At 49.1% G+C, this 17,382-nt stretch overlaps 1 protein-coding gene across 1 annotated transcript in view; it reads right to left on the bottom strand.

The window, feature by feature from the left end:
* LOC142578960 (P protein-like) overlaps positions 1-17,382 on the bottom strand; it is a 367,306-nt gene that overhangs the window by 306,710 nt on the left and 43,214 nt on the right. Inside the window, exons 4-5 of the mRNA XM_075688702.1 lie at positions 10,152-10,407; positions 9,460-9,689 (exon numbers count right to left, since the gene is read on the bottom strand). Coding sequence (XP_075544817.1) covers positions 9,460-9,689; positions 10,152-10,407 — 486 coding nt within the window. The remainder of the gene's footprint in view (positions 1-9,459; positions 9,690-10,151; positions 10,408-17,382) is intronic.

The following is a 17,382-nucleotide window of genomic DNA, read 5'->3' as shown; positions in this document are numbered from 1 at the left end:
GTGTGCAAAATGCCGGAAAATGAACGAGGGGTGCGGGCTGGAGGGGGGGGGGGGTCAGTATGTCCGGATGCCCTGAGCCCCCCCCCCCTCCGCATCCTCCCAATTATCTTAATATTCTCACGAAGTGAAATTTCAAGCACTCCTATTATTTATGTCCGCTCGCGTGGCAGAATTTTAATGCGACAGCAGTTAACTGTTCGACACTGGGTTTGCCTTGTCCGTCTGTTCGTCCCGTCCATCCATTCCTTTGCACTGACGACCGCCTCTACGGGAATTTGAAGCTAAGTCAGTTAAGCAGTGTGCACGTAGGAGTCGAGCGCGCTAATGACACAGCTATCGCGCAGCAACAATGCTGAGAAATTTGCTGAAGTGCTCTGCGCTCCACACAGACTCTGAGATCAGTGTCGTGTGCGCAAGCACTTCAGAGGCCAGAACGAGCTACGCTGTAGCGGACGAGGATTACGTTACGTGCATCGCTGGTGCATAAATATGCTGTTTTATTGCGCTCGCCCACTACGGGGAACTGAACAAGAACCTAGCGGTTTGTTGAGGGGGATGGGTGCCGGTCATATGAAAATGTGTTAAAACTGAATAAGTCTGGCCTATTCAGACAGTGAGAGCATGACAGTACTAAAGTTTGCCAATTTACGTATTTCAAATTCCACAACATGCATTACTATGTGGTACAGAAAGGAAATTACGTATATCCCATAAAGAAAGAAGCAAGATCTTATATCAATTCACACTACTCTTTATGTATTATCACAGAAATATAGTTACATATCGAATATAACATATGTTCTTTCCCGTATTTATACTGTAAATTAACACATTTGAATACGAAAGCCCCCCTCTCCATCAACAAACCGTCCTATAACTCTTGGGTTCTTGACTAGCAGCCCGTAGTGGGTGGACTGAAGTATTTGAGGAGAAAGCAGGCAAGCGAAAATAAATGTGCTGTTTTGACTGTGGGCGAATGCTGCTGTCGCAGTAAATCAGTTCAGGTCGAAGAAATCGTTGAAGTCCTGTCTCTCTCTTTCTTCTTTTACTACTCGGTCCATGCAATTATTGTTGTCTTAGATATTAACCTACGCCGTCTGTTCAAATCTGTCAAGCATGACGCTTCAGCAGGCATTTACTACAAAAGAAACAGAAGATAAAGTATGTTTTCCCAGTGTGGAACCTGCCAGCATGACCGCTACGAACGCTGGGGAAAATACGGTATGTTAGTATAAATGTTACTTAGTATAAATAATAAATGTTAGTATAAATACATGACTGTGGCCAACCTTCTTGTCGAAGACAACAAAAATTTCTTGAGCAGATCTCTTCCTCCGGAAAAAAACGATAAACGTGAATCCGACGCTGCCCGTATGCTTAGTCACGATAAAATTGGACTGCGTGGTCTTCACGTCGCCGCGGCACTTCGATGGGCATGTGACGTTGGTTGTACGGGTAATTTTAGCTTCTTCATAGCTTTCGAGTTCTTTCTGACGCGTTATTCCTAGCTAGCAGAGAGGACAATTGTGTGGAATGACAAAGACGAAACTTGATTAGCTCAAGTTTCCGGAGCCATACGAAAACCTTTATTCAATACGCCTCGAAGGCAAGGCTGTTTTCAGCCTAAATGCACGACGTGCCACGCCCAGACTACAAACCCGAGGCATAGCCGTCTATTTAAATCTCACACACACTAGGCCGACCCGACACCGATTTCGGTCTGCCGACTGTCGGCAACAGCGTTTTTTCCTTCGTGTCGGCGCTTGCCACATTGTACCGATGCCGGCCATCTGCCGATGGTCGTAGGAGAGCTCGGCTTCATTACAGTGTGACAGAGGCGCCGACACGAAGATAAATAACGCTGTCGCCGACAGTCGGCAGACCGAAATCGGTGTAGGGTTGTCCTAGTGTGTGTGAGCCTTTAGCGTCATTTCTATCCGCGTGCAAGCGACGCTGGGTCTTGATTTGAGAGAGAGAGAAGGCTTGACTGGCAGCCCGCCTACCGCATGCTACTCCAAGTGAATGCGATGATAAATGAAATGTTATGTGCCTGTATTGACTTTGTCAGTGACGTTGTTTCACTAGCATGCGGCTTTGACTGAGCTCACGTAGCTCTCTCGCTGTAAAAATAAAGGCCCAGCAATTACTAGCTACACGAAGACAGCCGAACCTTTCGCGCTGGAAGTCGTATGAGCGTTAAAGATCGCTTCCGAAAGAGATAAACAGCAAAAGTAAAGAAGGTGACTAAGGTGACCTTGAAAGCAAGAAGAAGAGACTTCGGCACAAGAGACGAAGGAAGGGTATACCGCCGAAGACGCGGTTTAATCTAATAGGTCGGGGGTGGGGGTTGGCAAATAATCGGACGCAGTAGAACGTCTCTAACTACAAATGAGAAAAGTAGGGCGCAGTCGCTGGAACGAGGGTACCTTCATGCAAGTCTTGCGCTTGAATGCAGAAGCTAAAACGTTAAGAAGACAGTGACAATCACTTTCTTTTTGCGGTCGCAGTGGTGATAGAATTTCCTTTGTGATGATAACGTACATGAGAGTTACCTACTGTGCCTAATAATCTGTCAGGGGAACGGGTTCTAACAGGAAAGAAACGAAGCGGCGAAATTAGGAACTCTACCAACTAACCCAGGTGTTTTGTGCAAGATTGCACACGCCAGAGAAACGTCTGCAATTACGCAACACGAAGCCCACATGTATTGGCAAAATTCACCGGATTAGTTTCCGAATGTAATGTAGTTGGACGACAAAAACCGTCCAACACGGTCGAAAAAAGCAGTAAGAGACAACTACATTTGTAGGAGAGAGAGAGAGAGAGAGAGAGAGAGAGTGAAAAAAAATTGGCAAATGAAGCGTATCATTACATTATGTCCTCAGTTTCGAAGTGCTTCGGGCAGTGCGAATTCGCACGGGAAGAAGAACCGTTTGACATGCTATCCACCTGCGGGGCTCCTTCCCGTAAAAAAATAAATAAAAATAAAAAAGAAACACAAATAAGAACGTTTTCTCTTGGCAGAATCTTAAGAAAAGATGTTTATGAACGAAAAAAATTACAACCGTTCCACTCTGTGAAGATGGAATGGCAGCGAAAGCACTTTGCTTTTCGTTTGAGAGCTTTGTCTGTCGTCAGCTTTCGTTGATTGAATGACTGTTGCCGTGCGCTGCTGTGAAGAAGAGCGAAGACATTCTGGTGGCCGAGGAGTTCAACGCCATGATACGAATGACGAATGTCGAGCAATACGAGAATGTTCGCCGGGAACCTCTGGGAACGTACGAGACAGTACCTGTAGCGCACGGTCCCAATTAGTCACGTCTCGTACATTTCCGATCCTCGTCAGGTCGTTCTCGAACCACAGGCGGTCGCACGCTCTGCAACTAAATCCGAAATGTTTATCCGGAAAGTCTCATCGGAACTTGGTATCCGCAACTTTGAAGTCGTTCACTCGGTTCATCGGGTACCACTGCCGACGTATTGCGTTGCGAGTCTGGCGTCGTTGCTCTTTCGGAGGTGCCCGGGCTCGCGATTGTCGTTTTCGTTCAGCATCGCGGGAACGTTCTTCGTCGGTGGTCGTTTCGTGCCGGCGCCGTTGACATTCTCGTTGCTGTTCCCGCCGGGGCTCCTCGTAAGCATGATTCTTGTTCTTCAAGAACATCTGTTCTTACCCGTGTACCTGGAGGTGAGAATAATATTTCAAGGGCGTGTTGCAGGTTCCCGAGCCCACACGGGTATTTGCCAGTGAGCTTGGACCCTTTCTGCACTATCACCAGGATCGGCCCACGTGATGATTTTTTTCTGTTGACGGACGCCGAAAAAACTACGAAAGGTCAGCTTTCGCTCCAAAAACAGACACGCGAATGAAACCATAAAAATTTGAAGGGCGCTTAAGTTTCGCCTTTAAGAGTGAAACCACGCGATATCATTCAAAGGTCCCTAAGTGCTTCTCACGCTTCCCGGCAACCGCAGCTTATGTAACCGCAATATTCACCGGAAAACACTGGCGGCGAACGCTACGCACGAAGGGGAGCTTAGAGTTTTTTTTTTGTTTTGTTTTGTTTTTTTGATGGTGTGCAAGGAACCGAGAGGGTCGCGCCGCTTTTACTAACAGACTTCAAACGGCAGCTGGAAAGCGCTATCGCGTTAAAAGAGGGTTGTGTTTGAGTTTCCACATAAGAGAATTGTTTTCTCGTATATTCAAATTACATTCCGACGCTATCATGTCCATAGGTTGTGTGCACGATGTACTTTACCATTTTTCTACGTATTTTACTTCGAGAAATTCAATTAGTTCCGTAATTTCCCTTCGCCACATGGAGCGCCTGCGTGGTTGGGTATGCGCATTTCGAAATTCCCTAAACCAAAGCGACGTCCAACGCGGGACGCCGGATTTTCTTCAGCATGGGGCCCTTAACGGTCTTGCGTTAAAGCGTACCCACCCAAAAACATTGCAGCACAGCGCAACGGAGTACAATACGGATTTTCGGGCAGCCCAAGGAACGCAGTGCCGTATGCGCAATATTTGAAGTGGACACGCGTCAAGCTCAAAAGCAAAGTAAAGAAAGGGCCGTATATTCGTAAAGATTCTTTTCATATTAGATTCCTTCTGCCTTTCGAAATTACGAAATTGTTACTTAAAGCTGTGAGCCAAAGTTAAGCCACGTTGTCGGCCATGCGCATGCAAAGGAACACACACAAAAAGAAAAGCCCAAGCGGAGTTTGCGTTCTGCGCACACGCGGTGCCGCTGGCGTTGCTCTTCGGCACGCTGAGCCGCTTGGGTGCAGTGTTTATACAGTGTATACTTGTGGAGGCGGCGCCCAGCGGTGATGAAATGGCGACGGCTTCCATCGTGCTCCCCTGGATGTGGTGGACGTAGAGTAGCAAAGACGACTCAGACTAGACTCATTATTGAATAGTTTTCTGCGTGTTCGTTATCATTTTCTTCACGTTATTCTTCACCATTTTCATCAACACCATCGCTATCATCAACACCATCATCTTCATATCTTCCAGGGGCTTTCGAAAGAAGCCACACCCCCGCTATCACCAGGATCAGCCACTCGGCGGGACTTACAATAAGAAAGGAACAGGATCGGTGGAAAAAAATCCTTGCAGAATTAGGACCCTGAAATATCACCAACATAAGTCTGCAGTGAACTGGGGGCCCCTATTCAGGAAGAAGTTCTTACGCTATACCAGTCAGCGAGAAGAGAAATACCAGGTAATAGCGAAAGCGAACTACTATTAGCGAGGGCAACCGAACGAAGATCAATCAACTACGACGAGCGAAAAGGTTTCTGAATTCGGCCCTTCGTGTTTCGGTTTTTTTTTCTTTTTTTGCGTGGCCTGAACAAAACAGCACAACACAAGGCGGCGCGTCACTGCACATCACAAACGCATCAGCCCCTGACGGCCTCGGGCACGTTTTACGGGTCTGTCACTCCAGAACGAGCGAGGAAGGCGAGAGAAAAAAAAAATTCCTTCCAATGCTCAGAGGCCCGGTTTGGTTTCCCCAGGCAGACCACGAGACACAGTGCTCTGTAATTACTTTTTTTTCTTTTCCTTCATCTATTTCTCGCGCAAATGTCTGCTACGAAGGTGCGCGCTACTCCTTGCGCAGTACAAAAATCATCGCAGTTGCAAAAGAAGGAAAAATTAGTAAATAAATAAAACCAGCGAGACGACCAAGCAGAAAGACAAATTGCCGCTTCTGGTTCGGCCATACGTCAGTATAAAGCTCACCTAGCTATAGAAAGCAGCACTACTCTCATGCAAATGCGCCTCTTGTTGGCATTTCTTTTCTGAGTATTGTTTCTTTCTTATTTGAGGGGCGGTGAAGCAAAGCTACGCTATACCCACAATATTAGAGCTGACACGTCTCATCCCTTCACAAGAGCTGCCAAGTCCCGCGAGCAGCACATATGGGTATCTTTCGGCATTTATTCTAGGTTCTTTTATTTTTATGTTTTATGAGCGATCCCACGGAGCGTGTGACGTTCTCTGCATGTATAACGAACTGTTCGCCACACTTCTGCTGGTGCTTTATTCTCATTCTTTCCGGCACGAGAAACGATGGCCGCACACCGGGAGTCCCAGCATACTTTACAGCCCGAGACCAGACTCGATCCGTCTCACAAGGAAAGTGTGTCGCGTGCTGAAGCTCTAAATCAGAATTTATAGCTCTTCCTCATGTTTTGGCGGTCAGCGGTGATCGGACTTTCACCGCCCATACAAAGGCACAGATGCTTAGAGCGCCGGCTCTCGAGCAACCGAGTAGCGCGGCGCGTTAAACGCCGAGCGAAAACTATAATTAGTTCTACAGACGCATGTGCTGTCGCACGATAGCTTTGGGGCGTATGAAGATTCAGAACGCAGTGGCGAAGTACTGGGGAATGACAGCCCTCCTTTCTTAACACGCCGCCCCTTTCCTCCTGTGGCGGCGGCGAGAGAGGAGGATGGCAGCCGCCTTCCACGCCGGCGCATCGCGCCACCACATGTGCGGCAGTTAGCGACTCTGTTCTTTGCATTTTCATGTCTTCTGCTTCCATATCCACGCGACACTGAACGGACGTGCGGTAACAGACCTCTCGAACTGCGGAGGAGACGAACAGGCGGTAGTTTTCACTTGTTCATGTGCTCGAATTGGGCAAAGTCTATTTTGAGGGTGGGCCAAGTCAATTTCGGGAATGGGCCAGGTCGGTATTGATCGTGGGTCAACTCAATTTTCGAATTGGGCAAAGTCGATGTTGGGGTTGCGCCAAGTCTATTTTGGGAGTGGACCAAGTCAATTTCGGGAGTGGGCCAGGTCGGTATTGATCGTGGGGAAACTGAATTTTCGAATTTGGCAAAATCATGTGGGTGGGCCATCCCATCCGTCCGACGCCGTGATTTTTTATCGTGGGATTTCGCACTGCGAGCCGCAGCAGTTGCAGCGCCGAGAACGGGACGTCATCACTTGGTCGCGTGGGTTTGGGTACCGTCGGATGTTACCGTCAGACGGAAGCCGGATATTCCGCTTCACTGGGGCATACAATACTTGCGTGTTAATATTTGCCGCTGTGGCTGGGAATAAAAACTGCGCACGTTTTTTTTTAGCATCGGAGAATCGAAGTACGCATGTTTCACCGGAGGGATCCATTCATCCCGTTATCAGTCGTGCGCTGCGTGCCCGGTTTTCCTGCCTTTTCACAGCTGTCGAAAGCGACAGCGCGATACGTGGCGGCTGGCTCCCAAAAATAGGATACACTGGGCGGTTCATCCGTCCCTTACTTTGCACGAGATCCGGTGCGGTCGTTCGGCGGCGACGACCTTCTGCTTCAAAGCGCAATGTTCCAAATACTAGGCAGTACGGAGCTGGGGCATTTAAATAACTTCACAGGAAACAGTACCCGCGTGCGTAAGAGATTGTCGTATGCAGGGGCGGGGAATTAATTATAGAAATATCACAACGTCACTTTCTCTCCTGCTTGGCACCAGTGCGGACGGAATTGCGCTGGAAGGCATGATCGCAAGTCGCGCTGGCGGCGCCGATAATATGCTCTATTTACGGAAGGCCGAAGCATTGCCTTATAAAAGAGGTCATACATATATATGTATGTGTATATATATATATATATATATATATATATATATATATCATAAGAAGCCAACAAACACTGACACCACCTGCGGCAAGTTGTTTTTTCATCCACTTTAATTTATATTAATTTATCGTTTCTTCATTTCATTTATTAAGCACACGTAATTTCCCCTATGTTGTCCTTGGTGTCAGTGTTTGTTGGCTTCTTATGATATGACGAATAAAAATCGGGCCCCTCGGTTAACCCCCTTCCTTCTCGTTTATATATATATATATATAATATGTATACTATCTGTAGATGAACTTCGTTAACAAGCCCAATTCACTTACTATTTGTTGTGCATGATCCTCCAGAAATGTCCTTCATCAATAGCCTACAGACAATAATTATGATAATAGAGTATGGCCGGAGGTTTAAGAGCTGTCTATAGGCAGTCTACGGAATTCATAGAAAAACGTTTGCGTGATTTCCGTAGACAAAGTTTTTTTTTCCTCTCAGTAACCAATAATAACTTACTTATAGTTATTTAGCGAACTAGTAAGTCACCATATACTTGAACTTGCTTCCTCTTACTTGCACACCCTGGACACGCGACACACAACGTTTGGAACAATAATGTTTCAGCCGTCGACAGTTTCGACGCCTTCTTACTGGGAGATGTTCTCACTTCTATGTAAGATACCAACGCAGTTTTTGCAGTTCGTAATGCAATCGTAAGTGTATATTAGAGTACGAAATTAGCGCGTACGTTTCAGCTTCATCAGCGTTAAGTTCCTCGAGGCTCATCGACAGCCGCTATAACGGGGATCCAGACTCTATGACCGAGCTTTGACCGCTAGTACAGACGGGACAAAAAAGCCGCACCCGAGCCTGTTTCCCCAGGCATCGTGTCATTTAATAAACGGCAACGGTGTCACCGTGACACAGAGCTCCGACGCCTTCCTGCGTTATCCAAGAGGGTCCGAGAACGCCACGCTAACACGGGATTGACGATAAGCCACGACGTTATAGCCTCGAGGATGAGGATTTCATTGATTTCAACTTAATGGCCTTTCTAGGGACCCCTTTTAACCCTTTCAAACGCCACATTCACGATGCAATAATGCGCCTCGAATATAGAAAGGCAACAGCGTCGCCATTTCACTGAAGCTGTGAATGCACTTAAATGACGATCTATCGCAATTTCTGAGCATTCGATCATTTCGTAGCCAAGCGCTCTCATGGCGATTTCTGATAGACGAACGGTTTCATTGGTGGAAATAGAGGTGAAGGGGGAAGGCGCGGCAACTACTTCAATTGTGAGGCAGTGAGCCGAAATGCGTAAGTGATTACGGGTGTAAAACGCAAAACACGCCGGTGTAAGAACCATCCGGATTGATCGCAGGATCAGTCGGACCTACAACCACGTCCAATGAGTTCCCGGTATGTAGCTTCCACGAGTACGAGGAACCATCCTTACGACGCGTCTGTCGGCAGAACTGTCAGCCCAGCCTTCACTTAAGATCATGGGCTTTGACAGCGTCTTCGCCCGCGTAATTACGTGTTTATCAGTAAAGAAGGAATCCATCGCATTCAAGTGAACCAATGGCTCCACCTATGAGATCTTTAGCACTTCTTTTCCTGGCTATGAAACGGTCCAAATGTGATATATATTGAAACCTGTGACGTCAGATTTACGTCGCGTCACTGTTGTTTTACCGAGAAATTCGAAAAAGGGAATTGTTAGCAATCAACTTTTTTTTTCGCCAAAGGAATGCAAACGCAGTTTCGAAAGGCTACTTCATCAGTCAAAGCCAATGATTCTGCACAGAGTTTTGAACCACCCAGAAACGCGGAGCTCGTAGTGAGAGGCGCGTTTCGCAGGGCAATGCTCACTTGATGGTGGCCGGTGTCATGAGCAGTATGGTGGTGACGTTGTCCAGGAAGGCGGACACAAGTGCCGTGGTGGCGCACAGCGTTGTGACCAGGGGCCAGACCTGGCCGCGCGCCACGCGGAAAGCGACCACGGCCGCGTAGTCGAAGAAGCCCGTCTCGCACAGAATGGCCACCAGCACCATCATGCCGAAGAGCAGGCAAAGCGTCTCCACGTCCAGCCATGACATCACCTGCGCGCACGTCAATGCCGAAGCACTGTTAACTACCCGCCGACAAGAGCCGCAGAGACCTATTCCCCAAACACATTATAATCAAAGCATCGAAGGAAGTGGCCCGCAAAGCAGATCCGACAATATACGGGTTGTCGCAACTGCTTTCTAGTCGAAATCGCACATATATACCTATACGAGGGGCAATCGGCTGCAGATTTCGTGATACCCGTGTTCCGTCCTTCTGAAATCAGTGTCACACCGTTCGTTTGTTCACTTTTCATCTTGTACGTGTTTGGAGTTTAAGCCACGATAACAACCCAACACCTGGAGCAGCATCAGGCTGTCAGCTGCAGGCAACCATCTCAAGGTTTACGTTAATGACAGAATCTTTATCAAACCCGATCCACTTGACCAATAACGCAATGTGGGCTAAGTCAATACGTGCGCCGCTTTCACAACGATAAGCACGAACAACCGCACCTTGGCAAGGCTTGGCCGGTCCCCGATGAGCGCGAGGCACGCGATGGCCGCCGTGGCTGCCAGCATGGCGGCCAGCGTACGGTGCACCAGCTCGAACACGATGAGCACGTACAGGCCCAGCAGCACCGCTCCGCCCATGAGCAGCCCGAGCTGCGTGAGCTCAGTGAATGCACTCACGTCCACGCTGAGCGATACCTGCGGCACGCTAGCCACGTCCGATGAAGACTCCAGGTGCACCTCGAGCGCGTAGCCACCCCTGCGCAAAGCACAGTCGTTTTCACTGGCGCTCCTTCAAAAACATTTTGCGATGGTTTGTCCTGAAAGTGACACGAATATCTCAGTAGATGTCAGTTGTACCGCCCTTCGCAGAAAGCGCCTAGGCAACCTATACATTAAAGTCAGAAAGACTTACCCGTTCTACGGACTCATCGGTTTCGGGGAATCGTCTTAGAATGTCCATATATATTATCTTGAGGAGCTTCCCACCAGTCCGCGCCAACTATGTTCTTGTTGTGCCCTCGGCACTGCGTCCAGAGGCACTGCACGCCCTACATGACGTTCAAACTGCTGGGAACCTCGGTTTCGCACGTACGTTGTCGAGGATACAAGGGACGTATTACTGGCCGCGCCTGACCGCCGACGTTGCCCGCTATGTCAGGACATGCCGAGACTGCCATGCAGCGACATAAAACACCACAAACACGACGAGCGGGATTGCTGAAGCCAATCGAGCCACCTTGCCGACCATTCCAGGAGCTCGGAATGGACTTGTTGGGGCCATTGCCGGCGTCAACATCCGGGAATAAGTATATCGTCGTGGGTACAGGCTAGGTTACCAGCTACACCAAAACGAAAGCCGTACCGAAAGGTACCGTGGCAGAAGTGGCAAAATTCTTCGTCGACAACATCCAGTTACGACATGGAGTCTCAGAAGTGCTGATCAGCGACAAAAAACCTGCTTTTGAGGCGGAGCTTACTCAAGCCATCTTGCAATAACACCAGACGAGTCACCAGGCAGGACAACTGCCTACCACACGTAGACGAATAGCCTTACAGAGTGCCTGAATAAGACCTTCGCCGACATGTTATTAATGCGCGTCGACGCCGAACACAACACACGGGATGCGGTCCTTCCCTCCGTAACCTTCTCTTACAACACGGCGGTGCGAGAAGCAGCGCAGAACACGTCGTTCACCTGGTTTACGGAAGGAACCCGACGACGACTCTCGACGCTCTGCTGCCACACGTTACCGAGGCAGAGAATCTCGACATCGCCGCCTACCTCCAGCGCGCCGAAGCAGCACGACAAGAACGGACAGCCAACACCACAATCTTCGACAATGCTATGTGGAATACCAGCCTGGCGACCGTGTTCTGGTTTGGAGCTCCATACGCCGGCGAGGACTCAGTGAGAAACTTTTGCGACGCTATTTCAGACCCTAGAAGATCGTCCGCCTTATTGGCGCACTGGTCGTGCCAGACGACATCACGTGCCGTCTGGCACGTGATGTCGTGCCGTGATGCACGTGAAGTCGTGCCAGACGGCACGACTTGAAGTCGTCCACGTGGTGCGCCTTAAGCTTTTCTAATCCAGCTGGCGAACTTGGGACTTTGTTTCTCCTTTGCTTTGTTGTTGTTTTTCCTTTACTAGGGGTGCTATTGTAGTTCGCTTTTGTGTTTGCAACATCCGGACGATTCTTTTTAAGAGGGGACCACTGACACGTGTACTTACTTATCTTTCTCCGGTAGCCGCTTTTCACCGGCTAACAAATGTTAAACGTTATCGCTCGACGCAGAACGCGCCTGCATGTAACAAACAGAAGTTCTTTCGAATGTTCTCAATGGTTCCATAGGGTGTATGCTGTCACCGAACCTTGTGTAAGCTGATAGTAAGCGCGACGCGAATTGTGTAGTATTTTCTGGAAGACACGCGGGCCCAAGTAATAATGCTGGAACCTTCGACGAGTCATGTATAAAAGCCGACGCGGTTGACTCGTTGGATCAGATTTCGACGATCGCCGTCTGTGCTCGCCGCCGTCGTTGCGTTTTGGGTGTCACTTGCTTTTGTGGGCACAGGTGCCCCCAATAAAATGTTTCAGGGGGGGGGGGGGGGAAGAGAAAAGCAGAAGGCAGGGAGGTTAACCAGAATAACGTCCAGTTGGCTACTCTACACCAGGGGAATGGGAAAGGGGAAAACAAAGATGATAGGGAGAGAGCGGAGGGAAGGAAAGAAGGAAATTAGCGGTGAGTTCGCTAGCGCGTGTGGGCTAATAGTAATTGCACTAATAGTCACAGACATTCACACAAGCCCGTCGTCCTTAGGAAGCACAAAAGTACCTACACCGCTTTATAGGCCGATAAGCGATGGGGGCGGTGTTCCAGCAGCACCTACACGGAAATCGGCCGATTGTCCAGTTTTTGGAGAGCGTTAACAAGTTCTTGTCTTTTCACACTTTTGCTACCGTTTTCTTCGCCATGACTAAACGTGACAGTGCTCTCTCTGGATCTGATAATTCCAGGGACTGATAAAAACTCATCCACTAGCAGATGAATGTCTAACGCTCTTGCCCGGCAGCACGTTTTGTGTTTACTGGTGGATCTGCTTTTTTACGTCCCAACGCTAAATGAAAGCAGACATTGGCTGTTGCCATAGAATACGTCAACAACCTCGGCAGAACCGTTTGGGAATCGCCGGGCAAACAAGGTGCAATGCTGACAACAAATATTGGGCAATATATTCTGATTCAAAACCATCCCTGGAGTCATTGGGCCAATATTGCTTTTATGCTGATTTCGGCTTACTCTCGTGTGCGGGCCCAAAGACACTGAGCGTCGCTTCAATTTCCCGCCATCGAGTTCACTTTCAGTGTATACCCACATTAGTGTACCTGGAAACTAGGTAGCCGACCGACTGGCGGCCGGTGCTCACTTCTTGAATGCGATAACCCATCTGTAAATCGTCCTCTTTGAAGGCGAAAATGCTCTAATTAAGCTGCGTAGTACACTGTCTGGTTCGATGAACAAACCCAAACGTCAATTCTGCAAAAGGTAGGCCATGTTCCACGATCTTCAGTAAACACGAGAATTGATCGTACATTCGATACACTTCTGCATCGTTTACGTCTGGACGTGGCCTACACACCTGGCTTCTTGCTACGCATTAGAGATAAGGTAACCCCCAAATTCACCTACTGTGACACCCCCGGTGGCTTAGAAACGAGGGGGGGGGGTGCCTGTTGGGGGGAGGGGGTGTCATATATGTTTGAAGACCTCCCTCTTTCCGCCGGCTTGACTGGGCGTAAATGGTAAAGAATGCACCGGTAAACAGCAGCCCGAGCTTTTGTACCCGATGTACGAGATGTGTAGTGCTGCATAATTGTAGGCTGCCGCTTTAGCAACATCCTTCGCAATAAATGCACGAATGTGCGGGCTAAAAATTTTCATTCGCTAGGTGGTTTCTTTATACAGTGTTTCATTTATCAGTTTTACATCATTTGTATTATTTTTGTAGCAGTTTCGCTGTGTTGAATGAAAGCGCTGTCTCCTAGTCATAGCTAACCGTCGCCTTATCATTTTGTTGTTGCGTGACTTCATGTCAGAAATACAGTGTCTTGTTCCAGCTGCACGGAATTTTATAAAAGGTGAATTTGGGGAGTCTGGGAATTTCAAGATATCCTTTGTGACCAATAGGAACTCGGTATAGTGCAAAGTGTATCAGATAATTAATAAGGATATCCTAAATAACTGCTTAATTCGCAATTATAGAGGAAACATTGCGATTCGGGAATTGAAGACCCAAAGTCATACTATTAACAACAAAAACTTCTCCTCTAAACAAAATCGTCTTGGATGCTAGAGCCTGCAGTACTTTGGCACTGCGGGCGGCCCAGTATGGCAGCACCGAAAGAAATACGAAATAGTGAACCAGTGACGTCGATATCTCCATCCTCTATTTTGCGAGTGCTGTTGTGCCATTACCACAAGCCCGGATTCCGAATCTGCAAGATGGAGAATTTTCCTGCGAGCGCCCTTTGGACAAACCCGGGGCTGCGCCGAAAGGCACAGCGCCCTAATTCTCCCTTGACAAGTCAAGATGCTGAGCCGTCAGGCAGTGGTGTCCTCCGGAGAAGCATCGGCGGGCAACATGTTCAAACGTGTCGCCAAGTGCCAGACAGCCCGGCGCCGTACCTCCCCTTCCCTGGAGGTCACCGCGCCCGCCAGTTTTGAACGGGGTGGCCAGCGTGGTCGCTGGTTGGACCCCCTCCGACGACCGTCGAGTGCTCACTTTGTATTGGGCCGTTTGAGTGACAATGGTTTCTGGGGGCTTATAAGCCGCGGCGCGCCGCCTGGAAAACCGGATCCGCCGACCCACCGGGAGCAGAGTGCCGCTCTCGACTGGAGTGAGATGTGTCACGCGTTTTCGCCGGACGTCGCCGTGCGGGAACAGTCGCGTTTGCTGTGAGCTCTCGGCCCCAGTGCCGATCCCTTCATGTCCTGTATAATGACCTGTATATAGTGTATAAAGTCCCTTTTGTTATTCTCACCGACGCCTGACTCGGAGTCTTCGCTACCAACGCTCTGTCACGAAACGGGTGACGAGCGCTACGGGACCACCTCAAAGTCGTAACAGTGGATGGCAGCTACGGGATTGACCGGCATCAGCTACCTCGGCGCGGTGAGTGCCTGAAGTTTACCTCAAACACCAGACTTTCTCTGACACAGGTTATAGTAGCTTAGGGAAGGATTTGGTGTTGCATTGTGTTAACCTTGTGTGTTTCAAGCCTAGTGGGAGTGTTTTGGAAACCAGGGGATGCTGAGGGGGTAAACAGGGCAGTGTGTGAAATACTTGCATATTTCTTACTAGTAGCATTATAGTAGCGTACGGCAGGTATATTCAAAAAGGGTAAACAGCAGGAGGACAGTGTGCACGATGGAGAAGTACAAGGTCAAAGAACTTCTCCAAATTTGTGAGGAGTTGGGCATTGAGTTGGGCTCAACCAAAAGAAAGAATGCGATCCTTGAGGTCATGAGGACTGGGGACGTAACGGCTGATGAAGCCGAAGAGGCCTGGGCGGATATCAATGAACGTCGGGAGCGGCAGGCAGAAAAGGAACGTCGCGAGGAGGAAAAGAGGGAGAAGGAACGTTGCGAGGAGGAAAGGAAAGAAAGGGAACGTCGCGAGCACGAGCTTAAAATGAAAGAGTTGGAGACTCGAAATAGCTCGCCGGCGCCTAGTCTCACTTCTAATGTTCCGAGAATACGCGATCAACTTCCACCCTTTGTCGTCGGAGAGGATATGGCCAAATGCCTCGTGAAATTTGAGCACGTGTGCGAACGGAATAGCATTGAGCGATCCCTCTGGGCACAGAATCTGTTAGCCTTGCTTCCTGGGGAGGCATCAGACGTAATAACTTGCTTATCGAAAGAGGCGTTTGAGAGCTACAGTGATGTGAAGGAAGCGCTACTGCGGAAGTACAAATTGTCGCCCGAAGCTTTCCGGCAGAGGTTCCGGTATGCAAAAAAGGGCAAGGAGTCGAATGTTGACTTCGCGTTTCGTCTAAAAGCCGACTTGGTGGAATGGCTGAAGGGCGAAGAGGTTTACGACGACCGCGACAAAATTGTCGAATGCATCGCGTTGGAGCAGTTCTACCGTTGCATTGATGAGGATGTCCGGCTCTGGCTGCAAGATAGGCTAAAGGAGGTTAACCTAAACAAGGCAGCAGAGTTAGCGGAAGAGTATTACACCCGCCGCAGCTTGCACAGCAAGGCAGTGCGCGTAGAAAAAGCAGATAGGAGAGATGGGTTTTCCGGGAAGCCCGATGAACGGAAGCAAATCACGCGTCGCGAGTTTCGGGAAGACGAGTCCCTTCCCAAAGAAACTGTAAGGGAAGGACAGAATGCATCTCAGAATGATGACGATGGTCCGAAACAGCGAAACGATACGACGCGTTCTTTTGAAAAACGGAAACCGTTAACCTGCTACAATTGCAAAAAGCAAGGGCACATCGCTGCGAGCTGCCCAGAGAAAATTGCTTTTGCAACAATACAGGAAACTCACAAAAACATACGTCTATTGGAGCCCTATGTGCGGGAAATTAAGATAAACGGTAAGAAGTGCCGTGCGCTTCGGGACTCTGCAGCAACTATGGACGTTGTTCACCCGTCTTTCGTCTCCTCGAGTGATCTTACGGGAGAGTGCGCTAGGATACGGCAAGTGGCCGAGGAGGAGAGTGTCTGTTTACCGATCGCAACGGTTATTATTGAAGGAGAGTTTGGGAAACTTAACACCGAAGCCGCTGTGTCAGCCGCCCTCCCGGAGCACTTTTCCTACCTCTTCTCAAATAACTCGGAGCAGCTGCTGAAGGATCAGGGTAAATCATTCTTTGCCGACGTGGCGTACATGGCGCTCACGCGATCCAAAGCGCTCCCGCTGTCGAGGGAACTTGACTTTGCGTCGGTGAGCGAAAGGCGGTGCGGCACACGGACTGATCAAGGTAACTTGAGTGGCGAGCAGTCACGGGAGAGGCAGAGCTCGGAGGCTGGCCTAGGCGAGCGGGTCCTGGAAGTGAGTGGGAGTGACGCGTGCAGTGCTAGCCGCGATATAGACGCGACGCCGCAATTAGGCGACGCGGGCTCCACACTCGCTCCGGTTTCCGCCAGCTGGCAGGAGCAGGCGGCAGTTGAAAGAGAAACTCTGATTCGCGAGCAACAGGAAGACTGTTCACTAGCCGATCTGAGGAAGAGCGTCAAACGGGGAGTGGAAAAAAAGTGGGTTTCATTTGGCAAGGAATCTGGCTTTATTGTACCGCCGTTACACGGATAAGCAGGGTCGCAAATATAAGCAGCTTCGGATTCCGCGAAAATATCGCCGGGAAAAATGAATGACCTCATTTGCTTCCTCAGTAGTATGTTTTCGGTCCAAGTGATTTCAAGGGGACCATTCTATTTGTCATTGTTATTGCTGATTATTAATTGTTCCTGATCTTTTGGTGTGTTGTTCATTTGAAAAAGGGTTGTTTGAGCCTTGTATACTAGATCGTACACCTGCCTCTTGTTGCAGCGGGAGCAAAAAGGGGGATAGCAATTCAGTTAGGTTGATTTGGATTATAGCCTTGTCTGGTGTTTGACGGGAGACAGAGGGCACTTGTTCGTGTTGGGTGTTGCCTTTTGCCGGTCGGTTTTGCAAGCTGCAGAACGACTAACCGGGACCAGTGGCGAGAAGCAAGGGCTT

This window comes from Dermacentor variabilis, chromosome 4, assembly GCF_050947875.1.
Source record: "Dermacentor variabilis isolate Ectoservices chromosome 4, ASM5094787v1, whole genome shotgun sequence".
Classification (NCBI taxonomy): Eukaryota; Metazoa; Arthropoda; class Arachnida; order Ixodida; family Ixodidae; genus Dermacentor; species Dermacentor variabilis.
This window is presented reverse-complemented; position numbering and strand designations above follow the sequence as displayed.